At 39.1% G+C, this 19,010-nt stretch overlaps 1 protein-coding gene across 4 annotated transcripts in view; it reads right to left on the bottom strand.

Annotated features, from left to right (window-relative positions):
- INTS6 (integrator complex subunit 6) overlaps window positions 1–18,773 on the bottom strand; it is a 40,802-nt gene extending 22,029 nt beyond the window's left edge. For 3 of the 4 annotated variants that reach the window (XM_082278399.1, XM_082278400.1, XM_082278398.1), the window contains exons 1-4: window positions 18,238–18,645; window positions 17,916–17,993; window positions 17,048–17,197; window positions 1,665–1,754 (exon numbers count right to left, since the gene is read on the bottom strand). In XM_082278399.1, coding sequence (XP_082134525.1) covers window positions 1,665–1,754; window positions 17,048–17,197; window positions 17,916–17,993; window positions 18,238–18,348 — 429 coding nt within the window. In that variant the 5' untranslated portion in view covers window positions 18,349–18,645. Of the gene's footprint in view, window positions 1–1,664; window positions 1,755–17,047; window positions 17,198–17,915; window positions 17,994–18,237; window positions 18,646–18,721 lie in introns of those variants that run through there. The other variant, XM_082278397.1, reaches the window with a different exon arrangement.
- Window positions 18,774–19,010: the final 237 nt, after the last annotated feature.

Raw genomic sequence — 19,010 nt, 5'->3', positions numbered from 1 at the left:
ATGCTTTTGACTGCTCAGGACCTTGTCCAATGCAGCTTTTCCCATCTCCACAACCACTGGACAACATGCCCAGTGTTTGATCACCCACACAGTTAAAGATTTTCTTGATATCCAATCAGAATTTCCCATTGGAGAACTTGCAGCTGTTGCCTCTCATCTCAGCCCTGGGTACCTCCAGGAAAAGACAGGCTCCCTGCCCCATTAAGCTGTTGCAAAGGGTGGTAAAGGACTCCGCAGTCCTCTCTTCTGAAGACTGAAGAAACCCAGTTCTCAGCCTCTACCCAGAAGTTATTTGCTTCACCCCCTGAGCACCTTGGTGTCCTTCACTCCAGTATGTCAGTGTCAGATTTTACTCGTCATCTGACAACAGAGATTATTCTCCTCAAGGAAGGACTTACACAGCTAAGAGATTACCCAAAACAGTATTCTGCTGCTAACAGATGTTGCATGGGTGTTGCAAAAGACTCAAAAAGTGTCACACTACTCTAGTCTACTCAGTATTTTGTACTGCACCCATTCAATCACCAGATTAATCTGAAAATAGCTTATTGAGTAAAAAAAAGTATGATGGAAGTGAGGTTTCATACAGATAACCTACTTGTTACTGTGATCCAGGAATTCCCTTTCAGTTACTAGCTATGCTTGTTGGGAGTCCACACAGAATTATGCAATTCTCTTCCTTTAAGTCAGATATTACAAAAACTACTAAAATACCACTTTTCATACAGACAAATTCTGTAAGTGCTGTAAGAATGCAATATAATACATTATTAGGAGAAATCTGAGTCACTAATGAACAGCAAAGTACAAGTTAATCTGTACAGTCAAATGTGGTGCAGCACAGGCACAAGTCTACATTCTCCCCTTAAGTTTTAAAATGGAGTTTTGGATATTAACCTTTTCCCTGAAAAGGGAATGAGCTTAGGCATTTGCTGTAGTTTGTTTTGGTTGGGTTTGGTTTGTTTTTTTTTTTTTTTACTATGGGCACTGAGCTGGCCAGACCAATCCTATCCCTTGTGACCACTTTCATCTTTTTAAGGAAAGAATTCAAAACGGCCAGTGAGTTAAAATGGTTCAGTGCCTCAGCATTTGCTATACCTCTAAGTTAGCCAGATATCTGAGTGGGTACTCCAGTATATTCAGATCTCAATTTTAAACTGCTCTACAGATTTAATTTGGAATATATTTCTTCAGTTCTTATCTTGAATTATAAGGACTACTGATTTGATTATAATCTTTTTAAGAACTCAGTGTGAGAGTAGTACATGTTTCACATACTCCCTAGTGGCCACATCCTTTGGGAAATCACTACTTTAACTTGGGTCTGTACATAAAGAACTTATATCAAAACCAATTAAAGACATACGTACTTTACAGAAATCAATTCCTTCTGCTAACATTTGAAAAGCCATGAATTCCCTAGACAGAAATAACAAACTCATTCTACTAAACAGATCAACAGTTGTACCACAGGTTTCTGTTGCATGAGATAAGGAAAAAGTTATTTGTTTTTCTGAAATGCTATTGCATAAAATTACTTCAAAACACAAGCAAGTTTAAACTACTGATGAGCATTATTCTGAGGAATACACTCATACTGTAAACAATATCAATGTTTAAATAATGTTTAGTAGACATCACTGTAACCAGATGTTAGATCTTACCTCTTCCTGTATCCCACTGGTAGTAGTTAATTTACTTCCATCAGTAACTGTTATAATTATTGCTGGCTCCAGAAAAAAAGGGTTTCGTCCCTAAGGGAAAAAAAAGTAGTTTTACTTAAAATGATGTAACAAACTCTGTTCAGTCATTAAATAGCCACTGATATCCACCAACAAAACAACAAAGCTTGAGGTATTTGTTCTCGTGTACTACATAGTACAGCACAATGGGTTTCTGAGCCTTTTTATAGTCAGAACATGGAAAGCTAGACATTTAGCATGTCTGTATTCAATGAATGCATACAGAAACACAGCAACAATGGTTAACAGGACTTCAAGAATAATGCTTGCTGAAGTAGTCTGACTAACTAGCAGCTGTTTAGAGAAACAACCATCTCCTCAAAAGGTACTTCCAATTCCCCCTGTTCCAAGGTTTTGTGTGATTTAATTACTGTGTCTCCAAGTAAAGTATTTGCATAGTATCTTGTGATCAGGACCCCTGGGTTAAAAATTAACACTCTGTGTATTAAGACTGATATAAATAGCAGCAGTTCCATTCTGATCAAAGTGCTTCAACATGCATGCAAAATCTACTCCAGAAACAAATACCTGAAAAATAAGCTTTCCATATGTATCATTTAAGACAAAAACATATACAAGGTAAGATATTCTAGGATCCCACCAAGACATGCACCTAGCCTAGCTGTAGCAAAAACTTGAGGTCAGTTATTGGTATTTCCTTGATCTACTGCCAGTATTCTAGGAGCTTTCTCTGCCTCCTGAAACAGAATTCCAAAGAATTCCATGGACATGTCAACTCCAAGCTCAGGTACCACATTTAACTCTACCTAGGGTTAATAAAGGACTGAATAAAAGTCACCAAAATAAAGATTTTTTTTTTTTTAGTAGGTCCTATTTTCCTTCTCTTGCTAATCTCAAGGCCTTTTTTTCTTCTTCAGGAAACTAAGAAAAATGTAACTAAACCCAGAGTCTAATTCTGCTTATAAAGACAAACTATCTCATGAATGCTTATGCTTTACTCTAAAAATATGGGGAGAGAATTAATAGGTTTTAGAAGATCTTTTAAACCCGTTTTTAGAACCCATTCAATATAAAAGATCATCTACTGGTTTTGTGCTTCAAACAGAACTATTACTTAATCTGAAATATATTTGGTGAAGGGTATCCAGTTTGATTACTGTGGCAACACCACATTTATAGTGGTCAATATATTCTCAAACCTTAGTGAAAAAAATGTTTAAAATTCTTTTCAAATAGCAATCTATTACATACTATTACTACAAAAAATAAGCAAAACTCATTAAAACAAAGATCAATCTCTCCCATAAAAGCCAAGCTACTTTGTATTTTAATTTAAACAATTACTCAAAAGATTTAAGGACTCTCAAAACACTCAATTTTAATTAAACTAATTTCCTAAGAATATTTAGCCTTATTTCATTCTTAACAGCCACAGTATGTTTTTCTGCCAACTAATAGTTTACTACAACTGCAAAACATCAGCTGAAAGCTAATTACGTTGCACTGAAATAATATAGAAAGCAGGGTTTGTAAATAGATATTCTCATGAATACTGACCATAAAAATACTTGAACCCTATTGCTAAGAAATTATTGTAGAAAGGAATTGACAGCTGATAAAAATAAAATTTTAGTTTTAGAATGTCATAAGCAATGCTCTTTAAGTTAATATTCTGGTGCAATTTGAGTATTAAAATTTTCATCTCTGGCAACACCTTTTACCTGGATATACTCATTATCTTGAAAAACTTTTTTTTATTCCTTAACTATACTTTGTCTCAATTTTACCCATCTGAAGTTTAAGCCTTAAACAGTTTGGTCTCAGAAGGATTATGAAATTATAAGGAAGGAAACAAGAGTTGCTGAGCTTGAGCTCCCTACAAAACATGTCTGAGGGAGAAATGTCTTCATCCTCAGTCTACTTTTTATAATATCACAAGCATTTTACCTATACAAAGGACAGTCACTGACATACTAAGAATCAACTTGTGTTCAGAAACAATTAAAATGTATCAAAGAAGAATTCCAGTAAAAATGCCTATTACTGAGATTTGCTGGTTTTGACTAAAAATTTCCATGTCATTAATTTTTAATGACCACCACTGACTCTTCTGACCCTGCTCCTCACCTTAGTTATACAAAGGCATTCAAAACCAGTATTAAGTCAAGTATCCTCTAAGAAAACCCCCGCTTATTTATGTAAGCTCTGAACAGTGAGATGTGACAAAATTAAATTCCAGAAGACTTACCAATTCTTTTAACTAAACTGCAGCAGTTTTGTCAACATCAGTTGAGAATTTTATTTCAATCTAAATAACCTAATTCCACAGTAATCAAATTACTTTCTATTGATCTTCCCCTAGAAATACACTTTTAAAAAACCCACTTCATATTTACACATCTTAGAAATATGATATTCTTCTAAATACATAGCAACACCATTGACTGTAAATGCATAGGTAATTAATTCAGTCCAGCCCAATTATTTTGGATATGCAGAGAAACAATGAGTGACAGAGCACACTACCAGCTCTTTGGCAACTTACAGGTACACTGCAATGCACTGGAAAGCATCTCAGGATAACAAGGTATAAATAATAAGCCTGCTTACAACTTACTCCAATAACTAGCTAACCAGCATGAGGTTTTATTTATTTCAGAAGCAAAATCTTTTCAACACACTTCTTTTCCTTCTGAAAGTTTGTAGCAGAGGCAAAAAAAAAGGAAGAAGCACCTAAGGTTTTAATGGCTGACCACCCTGTAACAAGGTCCAAGGAGGATTTTTTCATTCACCTACAATCTGCCTTTTCAAGGACAGATATGCACCAAGGGAAAAAAAAAAACCCACAGACTTCTTTTGGAAACAAAGTTACTTAAAACTCAGCATCAATACCAGGGAAAGCTTGCTTGGCTAAAAAGGAACAAGCAAGAGATTCAAAGCCTTAAACTAACTTGTTACACAACACTTCCACTGGAACAATTTGACAGCTTCATGACTGTTCCAAAACACAAAGCAACTCAGTTGTGTTGGTTGCCTTTTCCTTAGTCTCCAGCTGAAGCAGCTCTGTGCTCAAATAACACATAAATACGGAGCACCACTAAGCTACACACCACTCACAACAGGTCACAGTAAGAGGCATCCCATGCCATCCCAGCTTGTGTGCTCAGCTTGTGCTCTCCGAGGGAGCCTCACATCAAGTCAGGAGTGTATCAAATTATCAAGACACATTATTGCCTGGTTAAGGCTCTCACAACTAAGAGCTCATTTCCACTAGCAAGCAAGCTTAGCATCAAGTTTCAGCATGGCCAATTAATACACGCATGATTTTTTCCTTCTTCCAAGTGTACAGGTAAAGCAGTTCAAGAGCTATTGTGATCTTTACATATGCAAGTATACAATATTACACATGCAGGAAGAAAAGATTAATTTAATACTACTGTTATCTCAAAGAACACATTTAAATATTAATTTCAGAGTCAGAAGTGTTGAAAAACTGAAGAAATAGATGAGGTAGAAATGTGACCAAAACACATCAAATCAGAGACTATAAATGACACAACAAGCAACTACTACAAAAGTATTTAGTAGTACAGAAACTTCATGCCCAAGAAAGGCTGGAAGCTGAAAATAGACATGAACTGAAGTGCATATTTTTTAACAGAACATATCACTAGGAACTGGAAAAAAAAGCATTTTGAGATCACGACAAATGTCTAAAAGGTGCACTTTCATTTCAGTAAACCATAAAACTTGGCAAGCTGTATTGCACATCTATCTCCCATTATCACAGCAGAGCCTTTTCATTTTCAGAAGTATCAGCCCTGTCAGTAAATTTAGACATCTGACCAGGAAATACAAAACTGCAATATCAATTTTTGAATTCAATCTTTGTGTTTTATAATTTAGGTCAAGAGTCTCACAAATGCTCGTGAGAATCTGTGAGCAACCATTGTCCATAAACAACAGCTTAAAATGAAATCTAAAAGAATGACAAAAATTATTAGCTTTAAAGCTATTTTTAAACTGATAAACAGCTTTTAAAAAATACTGAAATATTGAGCTTGAATTTCAAACTAAAACAGACGGTCCAAATCCATCATGGTTTTCACTTTGTGTTTCTTAGAAACTTCAGTTGCGCTTTAGTAAAATCAGGAAATGTCTAAAACATTAACATTTATTAGAGACTTTCCCCTTCATTGCTCAAGGCAGAACACAATCAGTCAAGTACACAGAGGTATTTAACAACTGTTCTGATCATCAGTTACATAAGAACTACAGCATGCTGTTCAACTTACTTCTCCCACTCACATTTTCAGCAGCTTTGACTATTTTCTATTATCCCCACAGAACTAATCAATATAGTTGGCAAGTCCTACAGAACCAACTGTATCATGCTTTCACACAATTGTTTCCCAAGTCACAAACACAGCTGAATACACTGGCATCACAACAGTATTTTAGTCAATTTATACCTAGTAATTAAACTTTACAAAAATTACTTTGCCTTTAAGGATTTTTCAAATGAATGTAGACACACACCATGATCCTGCACATACATGTAATGCACTATAGGACTAGGGAATTAACATGCTTTCAACTTTGGTAGATTAGTAAATTCTTTCCTATTACTTGATAAGAAGCAAACTGTCTTTAAATGGAAGTTTTCCCAGATGAAGCTACTCTGCATATCATCTAATTAATATTTAGCACAAACACACCATGAAACTTTGATCTATCAGAACACAATGAAGAATATGCTGAGGGTGGGGGAGAGCAAGAAGGGTAGCCCAATTCTACTACAACATGTGCTTTGATAAATCTGACTTCTCACAGGATATGCCACAAGAGCACCATAATTCCGTGGCCAGACTGAAAAATACAGCACCTCTAAACTCCATCACAGTGTTATCTAAGTGACTGAACCTGCATGATAAAAATAACTTTGAAATTGTATTTATTTACTATAGCTGTTTTAGAAGTGAAATTGATTCCTTGAAGTGGAAGCACCTCAGTGTCAGAGAAACTTCTGGTTTTGGCCTGAATAAGCAAGAGCTGAAGAACATACTGGAATTCTGTACAGGCTTAAGATTTGACAAGATGGACTTCACAGACAAGGAAAGTTGCTAACTCATCTGTCTTGCTGTCCATAAAGATTTCAATATGTTCCCTTGATGCTGTTGGTTATTCAATATGTAATACAGTTTTGCAGTGGTAACAATTCTGTCTTAATAGGAGAAGATCAGATATTTGTACAGCAGATGTATTTCAAGATCACTTTCAGAAGTCACAGAAGAAAGTTCAGTGAGAGCTACACCAACCAGTTTGAGTTTCAGACAGGATGTGTTCTGAAATATGTTAATAAGATTTCAAGCCATAAAAGAAATTTTAATAAAAACCAGAAATCTCCTTTGATGCCTGATTAATGACAAAGATAACATCAGTCACAAAGAGAAATCTTATGAAACAACCTAATGAAAGCCCCATTCCAGAAATTCCACTAATCTCCAAGAAAAATGCCCTGTGTTTTTCTGAAAGGGCTGCAGGACAGCAGGATGATTCTTACTATTAGAGCTAGTTCACACACACCTGCAGTATGGACAAGCATCCTGTGTCATAATACTATAATCTTTTAGGTCTCCCTCCAGTACCCAGGAGGACTTGTGCTCTGTCTTTACTTCACACTAGGCAGTTGGGAATACTACCTCACCCACAGACAGGTTTCAGAAAGAACACAGGTAAATTAATCACCTGCTAAAGATAATTTGAGAGATCCCCTTACTACAACCAAAAGAAGAGAACCCTATTGCTTAAGGGGAAAACAACTGCTATCAGAAATGCTGGTGATAATAGCACATTTTAGAAGCCCAAAGTGTGGCCCCAAGAACTATAAAGATCTAGATATATAACAGAGTGAGTAAAACCATCACATCTCTTCAACCAAGGGAAGAGGGAAAGAAACAAGTTTAACAAATGCTTAATGAGTCTTGACTGAGCCCATGATAGTAACTGTACTATGAAAACACCAACTCTCAACACCACCAGTGATCCTCCCAAATTACAACTCCCATGGATTTTGCTGTAGTTTCAGCTGCATAAAAGCAACATTTATAAACCGGTATTTGGCCAAACTAGCCTACCAGAGAGTACCTCACCTAAGTAAACGTGTACTTTACTTTGCAATTGGAATACCAGCCAGCAGAGGGGGCAAAAGTTAATAAAATCTATCCTCATATGAGGTGATTTGAGTGACAAGATAAACCTGAGGCATGTTCTGTTGCATACTACCTGAAAACACACAGGAACAGGTTAATACCTCCTTTTTAAAACTATATATCTAAATACTCTAGATGTACTTGTATAAGTACAAATAAGAAGTAATCTATCAGTGAACTCTAATCTCTTAAAGCATGTTTAATCCAACAGTTGATTCATGGTTTCTAGACACCATGGAAGCACATACTATCATTCCACTACTCCCTTTTTTTGCTGGAGACTGCCCATCTTTGGGAGGCTCAGCCACAAACATTAAACTGTATTACAGACACATTCCCTTTGCTTTTGAAGTTAACTTCTCTCTCTCCCCCCTCCAGTATTCTATCTCAAATTATGTTGTCTTTTGGAGAAGACCTTAAAAACAGTTTTAAGAAGGCCCACTAGAATTTATCAAGGCCAGAATCCATGCTTCCATTAACTCACCATCTTTCCCCCTCCCCATAAAATGGAAAATGCTGTTCAAGCAGTAATGATTTCTCCTGCACTCATTCACACTCTGAAAGTCAACATAATGGCAATGATTTTACAGTAAGGATGGCTACCAAAAAATATCTTTCCTCCATAAGGCAGGATTACAAAACCTAAATTCAGCTGTCCTCCTCTATAGACTACAGCAAGGTTATTGTAGGCAAATTAATTTCCCATATTCTAGACAATTCTTTAGTTAGCTACATAACAAATACCTAAGAGTTACTACAATGCCTAAGACACTGGCTAGGCACAACTTCTTATTTGGAACACCTATGTAGGATTACAAGGCAGTTACATGGTTTTTGCTTCATTCCTTACTGGCACTACAGATTAGCAATAGATGAAATAATTTTTGCACACACAGTATTTGTACACACATTGGTTTGGTGGTATGAAGCTTTCTGGAACAAATTAAGTTGTAGACTTAAATAAAAAAAGAAATTAAACAAAATACATTTAGCATAAGGCTTTCAAAGCAGAACACAATTGTAACAGCAGACTTTTCCTAAAGCTGAGCCAGAGATCAAACTCCTCAGCGCATCAGTTACAGAACTAAGGGAGAATTCTTGAAACAACCATTATGTCCATAACACGAGCTACCTAAGTTCCATTTAAAAAAAGGAAATTTAAGGTATTGAGGAAAATAAACAGGATGGAAGCAAGTAATTTGTTCCTTGGTGTTTTGGACCTAAGTATTATCCCCAAAAATCTTTTTTAAAAGAGCCATTTACAACTTCAATTAACTACTGAACCTCCAAACATATAAACTAGCTGTGTCCAGTCAAACCTGTACAGCAAAAATCAAAGATCCAGTTAGATATCACTTCTATAATTAGAAATGCTAGAGACAAAACAGCTATCTGAATTGCACAAGAGACATCAAACCCATTTTCAAAAACAAAGTCACAGACATATCTAAGCATATCAGCTGCTTGCTTTGCTAAAGCTTGCAAGTTTGTGTTCTATAGGCAGTGATTTCATTGCACATCCATCCTGAAACACACCACAAGAAAATTCACTGTGCTTAGTATCATTTTTATAGATGCTCATAACTTTACACATTCTGGGTTTCCAAGTCTGGCACTGAATGTACTGCTTAAAGACTATTTAATTGCGCAACTTCAGTCATTTTGGAATTCTCTCAAAAAGTTTGTGCCAAGAACAAAACCAAAACTAACAGCAAGAAAACAAAAAAGGCAACTCAAAGCAGCCTGAAAATGAGTTTCAATGCAAGAATGGTTCATTTTGGAATACAAAATCTCCATATTGAGTAGTACACATGTGACAACAGAAGGCATGTGTCAAGGAAGCAGTTTAAAGGAATGATGAATACATAGCAGATTTACTAAGACATCAAACTTAAAACCTCAAGATACTTTCATGTCTTCATATGCCTAAATCAGAGAGGTCCCAACATTAGTAAGTCACAGTTTCAAAAACCACAGGTTAGTATATAGGCTTGTCCTGCTTCTTTCACTTAAGAACAAATTTAATTGAGTTTTAAATATCATATTATATAAGTGATAACTTCTTGATTAACTTGTAAGTGCTCCAATTTAGGTGAGGTCCTTGGTAAGTTTCAAAAACAAGTCAGTCCTTCAATCTTTCACAATTACGTGACAGTTTAAAAAAAAAGGCAAAACATGCACAGAACAGAGATTTTATATATAATAAAACTCAGCAAGTAACTAAACAGTGACAAACTGCATTGAAATGAATAGCAAAAGGCCACTAACATTTGAAACATTTAAGTACTGATGTGAGAAATATATTATAATCCCAGAAAGGGAAGAATCTTTCTTAAATTAAATTAACTACCTAAGCAGCAAAACCAACTGTGATTGCAACTTGTATCTTGTTTTTAAGTTAATGGAAATTTTAAGTTATAGAAAAAGACGCACCTTATTAGTTACTTGCAGATTAATAAATGAATCACTATTGGAATCATCTGAAATTGGATAATCAGCCAATAAGTTACAGGAGTTGTCCAAGTTATTTGCATGAACAATAGTACATGCAAGCTGCTAAAAACAGGTTGTATTTGAGCCTTTATAAACTTTTTCTAAGAAAAATAAAGCAACAATCCATACCAAACATAACTTTAAAGTCAGGTCCAAAGACTGAGTTTAAGATTATTTTGGCTATATTTCCTCAGATTTCTGAATGCTTTATTCCAAAAATAACTGACCTTGCCAAGCCCTGGATCAAGTCCCTAATTACAGCAGCCTTTCTGCTTCACAGCAATGACTTTACATAGCTGATTCTGGCTCAGTCAGTGCAATTCACAGTTCTAAGCCAGGCCTCTGTTCTCCACATGCTGGAGAAGGGTAACGTCCTACAGTTTCCAGCACACTAAGTAGAGGAAAAAAACCCAACCAAAAACACAACATCAAAACGAAAAGACAGGCTTGTATACAAAAACCTCCTCACATTTTAGGGGGTTAATAATCCAGAGTACTGACAAGCTGACTAAAAGCAGCTGATTTACCTATGAACACAGATCAATTCCTCAGAATAATTTCCCCAAGACTTCCCCACAATTCCCTCCTGGAGTTTATCACAACAGCAGGATAAAACAGTTAGCCAATTTAAACCAATTTTGAACCACTACAGGTCACAGGCCAGTTTATTAATCTCGCTGACCAATGACTGATTTATTTTACTATATGGAGTCACACAGCCTGAAGCAAGGTTGGCACAACTATGAACACACAAGAGGCCACAAGTTCCAGAGCAGGGATCTAGGCTGAGTACACCTTACATTCAGATGCATACAATCAGGTTGGGATTCAAAGCTGGGAGGGCAGAATCATTGCAAGTGATGGCCACTTTTCACTCATTCTGTATACTGAGCATCAGAAAACAATATCAGTGCCCTATGAGTCCAATGACATTCTGTATTTCTTCAGTGTAGTTTGACAAAATGCAGTGTATTCAGACAATTTATGAATGAACATGTTATGGCACTGCCCCTTCCAAATCAAATTTGTTTAAATGCTGAGCACTTCAAGATTCAAAGTGGTCAAAGCAAGTTCAGAACATGATGAAGTATCTTTTTTCTGCTACTGGAACAGACTCCTGAGATTGTTTTCATTGGAAAAAATAAAGTGCTTCATGTAAGGTTGTTTCAAATTCTTTAAAAATATACTGGAATGGAACTAGACAAGTGATTTTTAAAACATTTAAGACTTTTGCTGAACTTTGTTGTGCTGGGAGGGCTGAAGGGCAAGCAGTTCCACCTCATAATGTAAAAAACCACTTCAACAGTGCCTGCTGTAGCTCTCACTAGAGGGTATTCTAAAACAAAACTAACTCAAAGTTTCAAAAGATGGCACATTTAAAGGTTATGGCCTAAAAGGTATAAATTCAAACGAGTATGCTTAATTTCATCACACAGCAGATGGGAATGATTCATTTTTACCAGCACTACACATACGGATCTTTGACATTAGCAGGCATATAGGTTTATGCTAAATCCATTGCTATTTCACAGAAAACAGGAGACTGTGAGAAAGCCTCTCATATTTCTGCCTTTATTATGCTTACAATTGTAATGTTGTTTACTGCTGTCTGAAATTCTCCCATTTGGTTTTCTTGGGGAAGGGGGGCAAAAAAAAAAAAAAAGACCAGGAGAGCTACTCTAGAAGTGCAAACCTCTGCCTCTACCAACATGAGAAGCAAACTGCATGTGCAGCTGTGCCAGCATGACAAAGCAGGAAATGTTAACCTAAACTTTGGTTCCAAATTTGGAGGCACATGCAGCACAGGCCATTTCAGTGCAGTGTGTTATGATCTCACAATGCCAAGACAAAAGCCATACTCAAAGGATTTTGACTTTTGAGAGCAAAAAAAAATCCAGTAACAATCCTCAAAAGCCTCTTGGGAAAATAAAACTGCTCAACAATTTAAAGAAAACAGAACATATCACTGCAAAAGCATACTGTAGTCCATGTTAGGGAACAGTACTTCACATCTGTGATTGTTGTGGTTTTTATAAGCTCAGGAGAACCTAGACAAGCATATAAGCAAGTAGTCAGCCTAGAATGTGTGACTTCAAGCTGTCTTGTGCCTATCAAGTATGATTAGACATTATCTCCTAGGTATGCTATTTACTTGTATTTGGAATACCAGAGTATTTATGCCATTATGGCAAAGCACATTGAACTCTACAGACCAATGCCAAGTTTTACTGTGGGAACACATCAGCAATTCTGCTACTGTAGCTATAAATGGGTCTAAACATATATTCAGAGAGAACTATAAAGTGGCAGTTAACCTAAAATTGTATTGTTTGATGGTCACACACGGCATGAAAAATCACTCAGAAAAGTTATTTAAAAACAATGCCATCATATGCAGGATACCATCCAACTTCCAGGTCAGAAATCGGTCATTCCAGCTCTCAGCGTATTTTTAAGTTCCCAACATATTCTTTACCAGTTGAATTCAATTTGAATTTTAGTTTTCCTCGAAATTTCTTAGTTATGCTTCTGTTCATATGTGAAACAATACAGAATAAAAGGCTTTCGGCAAGACTGCACACAGCCTGGTAAGTCACCCAAACAATGTTTCTTGTACTAATCTAAATCCAGGCAGCACCTTATTCATCACTGTGAATCAAAAATACCTATTCTAAGTGCGCTCGTATTAGACAAATTATAGTTGACTTTTCTGTTTCAAAACAGCAAAGTTAGCGTGCTTTTGTTACATCAGATTTGTTTAAAAGTCAAACTCATCTCTAAGCCAGTTTTACCATAGCAGTAATAATTATGGTGCAGAAAAATATGTGCAAGATATTCCAGCAAGTTTAAAAAAAGCTCATAAAAAGCTTATAATATTGAAAAGTGCTCTTTCTATATGCAGGATTAAAGCAATTTCACCCTGAAAAAATTTGTAAAAATACTTTTAAATATCAACTCAATCACTTTGAAATCCACTCAGTTAAGTGTATTTTATCCTCTCAAATGTTATTCTGTGCAATAGTGCTGAAAAAACAGTAAGAGACCATCATTACACAAATAACAAGCAACGTGAAACACATGGGGTATCAATAAATCCGAGTTTTAGCAATTTCAAGCATCCATCAGATTCCAGTTTTGGTGGTGCTACGTTGGTCCTTTGTATATGACTATCAAAAGACCACTGATAGTTATTTTACCTATCTCAGATTCAGTGCTTAGTCTTAGAAACCTCACTACAAACCTCAAAAAACTGAGGTTGATGTTTCATTTCAACCATTTGTTTACATTTTTACTCTGTTGTAACAGCAGCTACATTTTCAATGTTTTCTGTTTCCACAGAAACACATCTATCAGTTTTTAACCCCTGTATCAACTACAACAAGCTGCACATTTGCTACACTCTAAACTATTTGGTTAAATTGTGACTACTCACATCCTGATGAACAAGCCACAGTTACAAGACCAAAGAGCGTATTTCAAGAGGACAAAACACTTGCCAGTAAAAGGCTTGGTATTTCTGACTACCTCAAACAATGGAGAAGCTGAACTGGAGAAAATAAAAAGTCAATTATCTAAGTGTAAACTGGGCTAATGAAGTACAACATTTTGTGTGATGTGACAGTAAGCCCTTACTGAACTTGGTGCATTTAAACTGCTTTGTTCCTGGAGACATCCAAATCCTGTATTTTTTCCTAAGCTCTCCATAAAAATGCAGAAGGTGAAAAGGATCACTATTTTTAGTGAATGCTAAAAGCTGACACCTTATTTGAAGGTTTATTCTTCTGCTATCATAATCATCACAAAAAGCATACTAAAGGGGGAAAAAACTATTATTGGATTCAAGCAGCATACTACTGAATTTATCAATCTAAAAGTGCTGCTTAAAATGCCACCTTAAAACACGTACTTTCCAAAAACATTTTTTTCTTGGCAAAAGCCTTCAAAACAATTGGATCTAGCAACCTCTCAGTAAGACACAGCATTTATAAAGCCATACCATAGCATTTACATCAGAAATAGCTTATGAAGAAATCTTACAGGCCCTTGACAATCTAGGTATGTTGACAGTGTCCTTTATGATCTAAATGCGAGATCCTGGGACCAGCTGATCTCACGGTAACTCAATCTTTATGAGTAACTAAGTCAGTACTTATTTGCTTAAAGATTAATATGATAAACACTCATAAGAAAAATCCAAACATTAAAGTTGCAATAAAATACAAGATTTTGTTGGAGATTTTCCCCAACTCCAGAATGACCATTCAGCCATCATTCTTGTTCAGAAGGTCAGCTGATGGAGAACTCTGGTTAACTTTGAAAGAAATCAAGTATAGTGAGTTACTCTGCCATTTAACCAAACAGCTCATACTCAGCAGGGGCACAGGATATCACGCTGGTGGAGACACAACCAGACAATCCCATCAGGCTTGTATCATGTCTTGTCATTTGCATGTGTGAGAAAAATCTGTTTTACAAGTAATTTTTGTGTAACAAGTGGATCTTAGCAAGTATCTTAGAAGCTTGTCAATACATCAAAATACAAGCACAACAGTCAAAAGATTTTTAGCCAGAGAAATTTCCCACAAAAGAAGATTAATAACAGTTTGGATTTTATTACATAATACCACACCTAAGATGGTTGCTTTTTTGTAAAATTATCTTCTCTTACTCTGACATACTCAGTCTTCAAGTATCTGCCCCTTAAATTTCAGTTAACTACTATTTTATGGTCTTAATATTCGCAGTTGCTTTAGAAAAAAGTTAATCAGCAATTTATGTTCTGAGTGAAAACTATTTCAAATGCAACTGAGCATTCTGACCACTTTCATTTTCCTGATTTTTTAAGTTTCTCATGCCCTGTACAGTTAAATATCTGTTTGTCTGGAGTATATTTTAGGTGGTAAACAAGAACAACAGGAAGATGAGGATAACAAGACATGCTTTTAAAGACCAGTGTGAAGTTGAGGACAGTTAGGTGCCCCAGATCTCATCCTGCAAATGCCGAAGGGTCAGTTAAGTGTTGTGGAATTTATTTTTAAAAATTGCTATTTTGATTAGAATAGACAAAATGGGAATCTTTGACTTCAGCAGCAGATGACCTACCACTTGCAATACATCCATGTATTTTTGCAGATGCTAAAAAGGGCTAGAATTTCTGTTTAGCCACCTGACTGCCCATGCACATACCTCTTCAACAGCCAGCTCCACATGTGGGATGGAGCAAAAACTGCATAAATGAGGATGGGTTCAAGCCCAGAGACTTACAACCAAAACAGATCAGACAAAGAAAAAGTCATTGCTTCACAGACAAAAGAGCAGCTATTGCAGTAATGAACACTACTGGTGAGTCAAAATAGTCATGACAACTCAACTGCCCACTTGAGTAGTTGAGCACAGCTGGTTCACCTAGAGCAAATTATTTGACATGGGTTTAATTAGAATAATTATCAGTAGCAATGGGAAACAGCAAATAGTTTGTGCATGTGCCTACAGGGTTTAAGTGTTCAAGAAAGATTCATACAGCTCCTGTAAAACACCAGAAAAATGGGAGACATACACAGATGTATGAGGACAGCAGATGGCAATAGGAAAAAACCCCCATGTGTGGAACTAGCACTTTTTTTAAGTTTCATCACTAAACAGGCATTTTAAAAATGTTTAGGCTCACTTGATCATCTCATGGCAAAGCCATACAATGCAGCATGAAAACTGCTTCACAAACAAATAGGGCATGTTACCACAAACTCAGACTGGAAAGAGTTGGGGGGAGGAACAGGGACTTATGTTCACAACCATATTCCCATGTTAAATACCAGGGTGGTACTAAGTACTAATCCTCAGATAGTGGACAAAGCATTACATGAGAAAAACAAAAAGGGGAGATTCAAGTTAGTATGTCCCACATGAAAAGTACATTATATACTTTGCCCAACACTAGTACCATCCTTCAAGTAAAACAAATCCAGGCTTTGATCCAGCGCCAGAAAGAACTGAGTCCTAATGCACACATTTAACCTACAACTTCTGTATTTTAGCAGCTCACACTAAGGAGCATGAGAAGGCTGGCCCACACCAAAAAAGTCCTGTTTTAAAGGGATAGTTGCAATAGAGATTAAAAAAGCACAGTTTCTCAAGGTTCTGATATAAGAGGCAGGTTTATAAAAATACACTTATGCAGAGAAATGTTGCGGTAAACTCACTGGAAAGAAACGTTTTCAAAAAGTTGTGCTCCTTCCAGTACTTTTGGATATGCAGTGTTGTTAGAAAAATGGCTCATGTCCCAAATTGTTCAGCACTGTATAGAGAAAGCAAAGTTTTCATAACCCTATCAGGCTTGCCAGCTAAGGTACTGAACATAGACTTGACAAAAATAAAAAAATTGAACTGAGAAGGTCAACTTGGAGGCTACATCACAGCTTAAAAACTGAGGAATGACTGAAATGAAAACAAAAAAAGTAAGTTGGGTACAAAACTATAGTCACTGACTGTATTTCTTCAAGCTAGCTGAGCTCTGCTTACTTTTGAAGAAGCCCCCATATTGAATATTCCGTGAAGATGCCACTTTTGGACAACTAGCTAATTGCTGTCTCTGGGAAGTTTGTGTCTTAAGATTTTTCCACCTAGTAATAGTCAACCTACCTGCCCATAGTTGTCTATGCCAGTTACTAATCTATTTAAGTTTAATAAATCAAAAGCTGTCCTTAGGGACTGGCCAAGAGTCGTAAGTCCTTCAGCTTGAAGGTTTTTCAGTTCATTCATAAAGGTTGCATGATTTTCCTTCCAGCCAGCCTGCAAAGAGAAACATGAGAAGATTTATTCTGCAGATACGAGTTTTGCTTTCCTGTTAGGTTACAAAGAGCCTTCCCTGCTGCATGCAGCTCACTAGAAATGCTAACAAAACACCTCAGAAGTTAGTAGTATTTGATGTTGCTCCAAAGAGCCTGAAATGATGCACTTCTCTAAAACCATAGAACTCCCCATTTATCAAACGAGCATTTTTGCTTTGTTCCCCAGGACAAATTTCTTTGAGAACACCGGTGCCCAAACCTCAGAACTATTTACATCACCCTCCCAGATGGAAGCCAACTGCGCTTGTGAAGCGACCTCCAACAGGTTCACCGTCCTGTGTCATGTGGACCCACCGCCCCCTTCCCCCGCGCGGTGCGTCCCGCCCCCGCCACGACGGGGCCAGGGAAGTGCCGTCCCCTTCCGAGTCCGGGGCTCTCCGGGTTGAAGTCGGTCCTTCCCCTGGCTCGCCCCTGCCAAGCCGAACTCTCCTTGGAGTTGCTGTCACTTCTCCCAACTTGAATAAATATCCCCCACAGTTCATTGCTGCTCGCACACACCGCACAGGGGAAAAGCGTCGGCCATGTTGATGTCAGCGCCGCCGCCGCCGGAGCCCGAGTGTGCCGCGCTCCCCCGGACCGCCGGCAGCCGGGGCGAGGCGGGCGGGGGGCGGACGGGCCGGAAGGAGGCCGGGGAGGAGGGGGGGGTGAGCGGGGGTTACCTTGATAGCGTAGGGAGGCTCCTCGAAGGTGACCAGCATGTACCTGTCTCCCCTGCTGGCCGGGTCCCGGGCTCGGAGCTGCGGCGCGGGGGACAAAGCAAAGGGTGAGCCGAGAGGCGGCGCCGCCGCCGGAGCCCCCCGGCTCGGCCCGGCCCTCCCCTCCCTCCCCGCACATACACGCACTCTCTCGCTCTCTCCCGCCCGCCCTCGCCCCGCGCCCCCGGCCCAGGCAGCCCCCCGCTCCCTGCCGCCCCCTCCCCTCCCCGCGCAGTCACTCTCGCTCGCTCTCTCTCGCCTCCTCTCGCAAGGCAGAGCCCGGTACCTTCATGAAAGTCTCTACAGCGCCTTTGGCTATGTCCAGATAGGTGGTGCCCAGATGGGTGCGCTGGTTCATGGAGGCGGACGTGTCTATCAGGAAGAGTAAGATGGGCATAGTGCGGAGGGGCCGGCGGCCGGGCGGCTACATGGACAGCGGGCGGGGGGCTGAAGGGAGAACCGTGGGGGGGGGAGGTGAGGGGAAGGAGGGAAGAGAGAGAAGACGGGGGACGGGAGAGGAGTAAGTGGCTGTGAGTGCTGTGCACGGGGAAGGGCGCCTCCCCGCTGCCCCTCTGCCGAGGCGGGGGGGAAGGGGGGGCAGCCCTGCCTGCCCTGCCCTCCTTTGTGTGAGGGGCCTGCTCAGCCCAACACAGGCTGGTTTATGAAGGAGAGGCGGATAGGGCTGCGCTGCTGGCTAACCTTCCCCCCACCACCACCTTCCTCCTCCTCCTCCACCGCCGCCCGCCCTCCCCTCCCCCTGTTGATGTTACTCAGAAGTTTCAGGCGGAGCAGCCGCGGCCCCGCCGCCCCGGCACTTTCTCGCTCTGACTGAGGCGCTTCCTCGCTCGCCGCCCGCTTTTAAGGCAGCCTGGGTAGGTCGGGCCCACCCCTCAAGGACACGTCCCCATCCCACGTGATGGTCTCCCGGCTCCGCCATAGGACCCCGGAACCCCTCATTAGCATATTCAAATCGGCGGGGCGGGGCGGCCGCAGCCGCCGGGGGCGCGGGCGGCGGGGGCGCGCCGGCGCAGCCGCGGGCGGGGGGGCGGCCGGCCGGGG

Source organism: Coloeus monedula (assembly GCF_965178545.1).
Source record: "Coloeus monedula genome assembly, chromosome: 3".
Classification (NCBI taxonomy): Eukaryota; Metazoa; Chordata; class Aves; order Passeriformes; family Corvidae; genus Coloeus; species Coloeus monedula.
The sequence above is the reverse complement of the archived record's forward strand: the minus strand, read 5'-3'. Positions and strand labels throughout refer to the sequence as shown.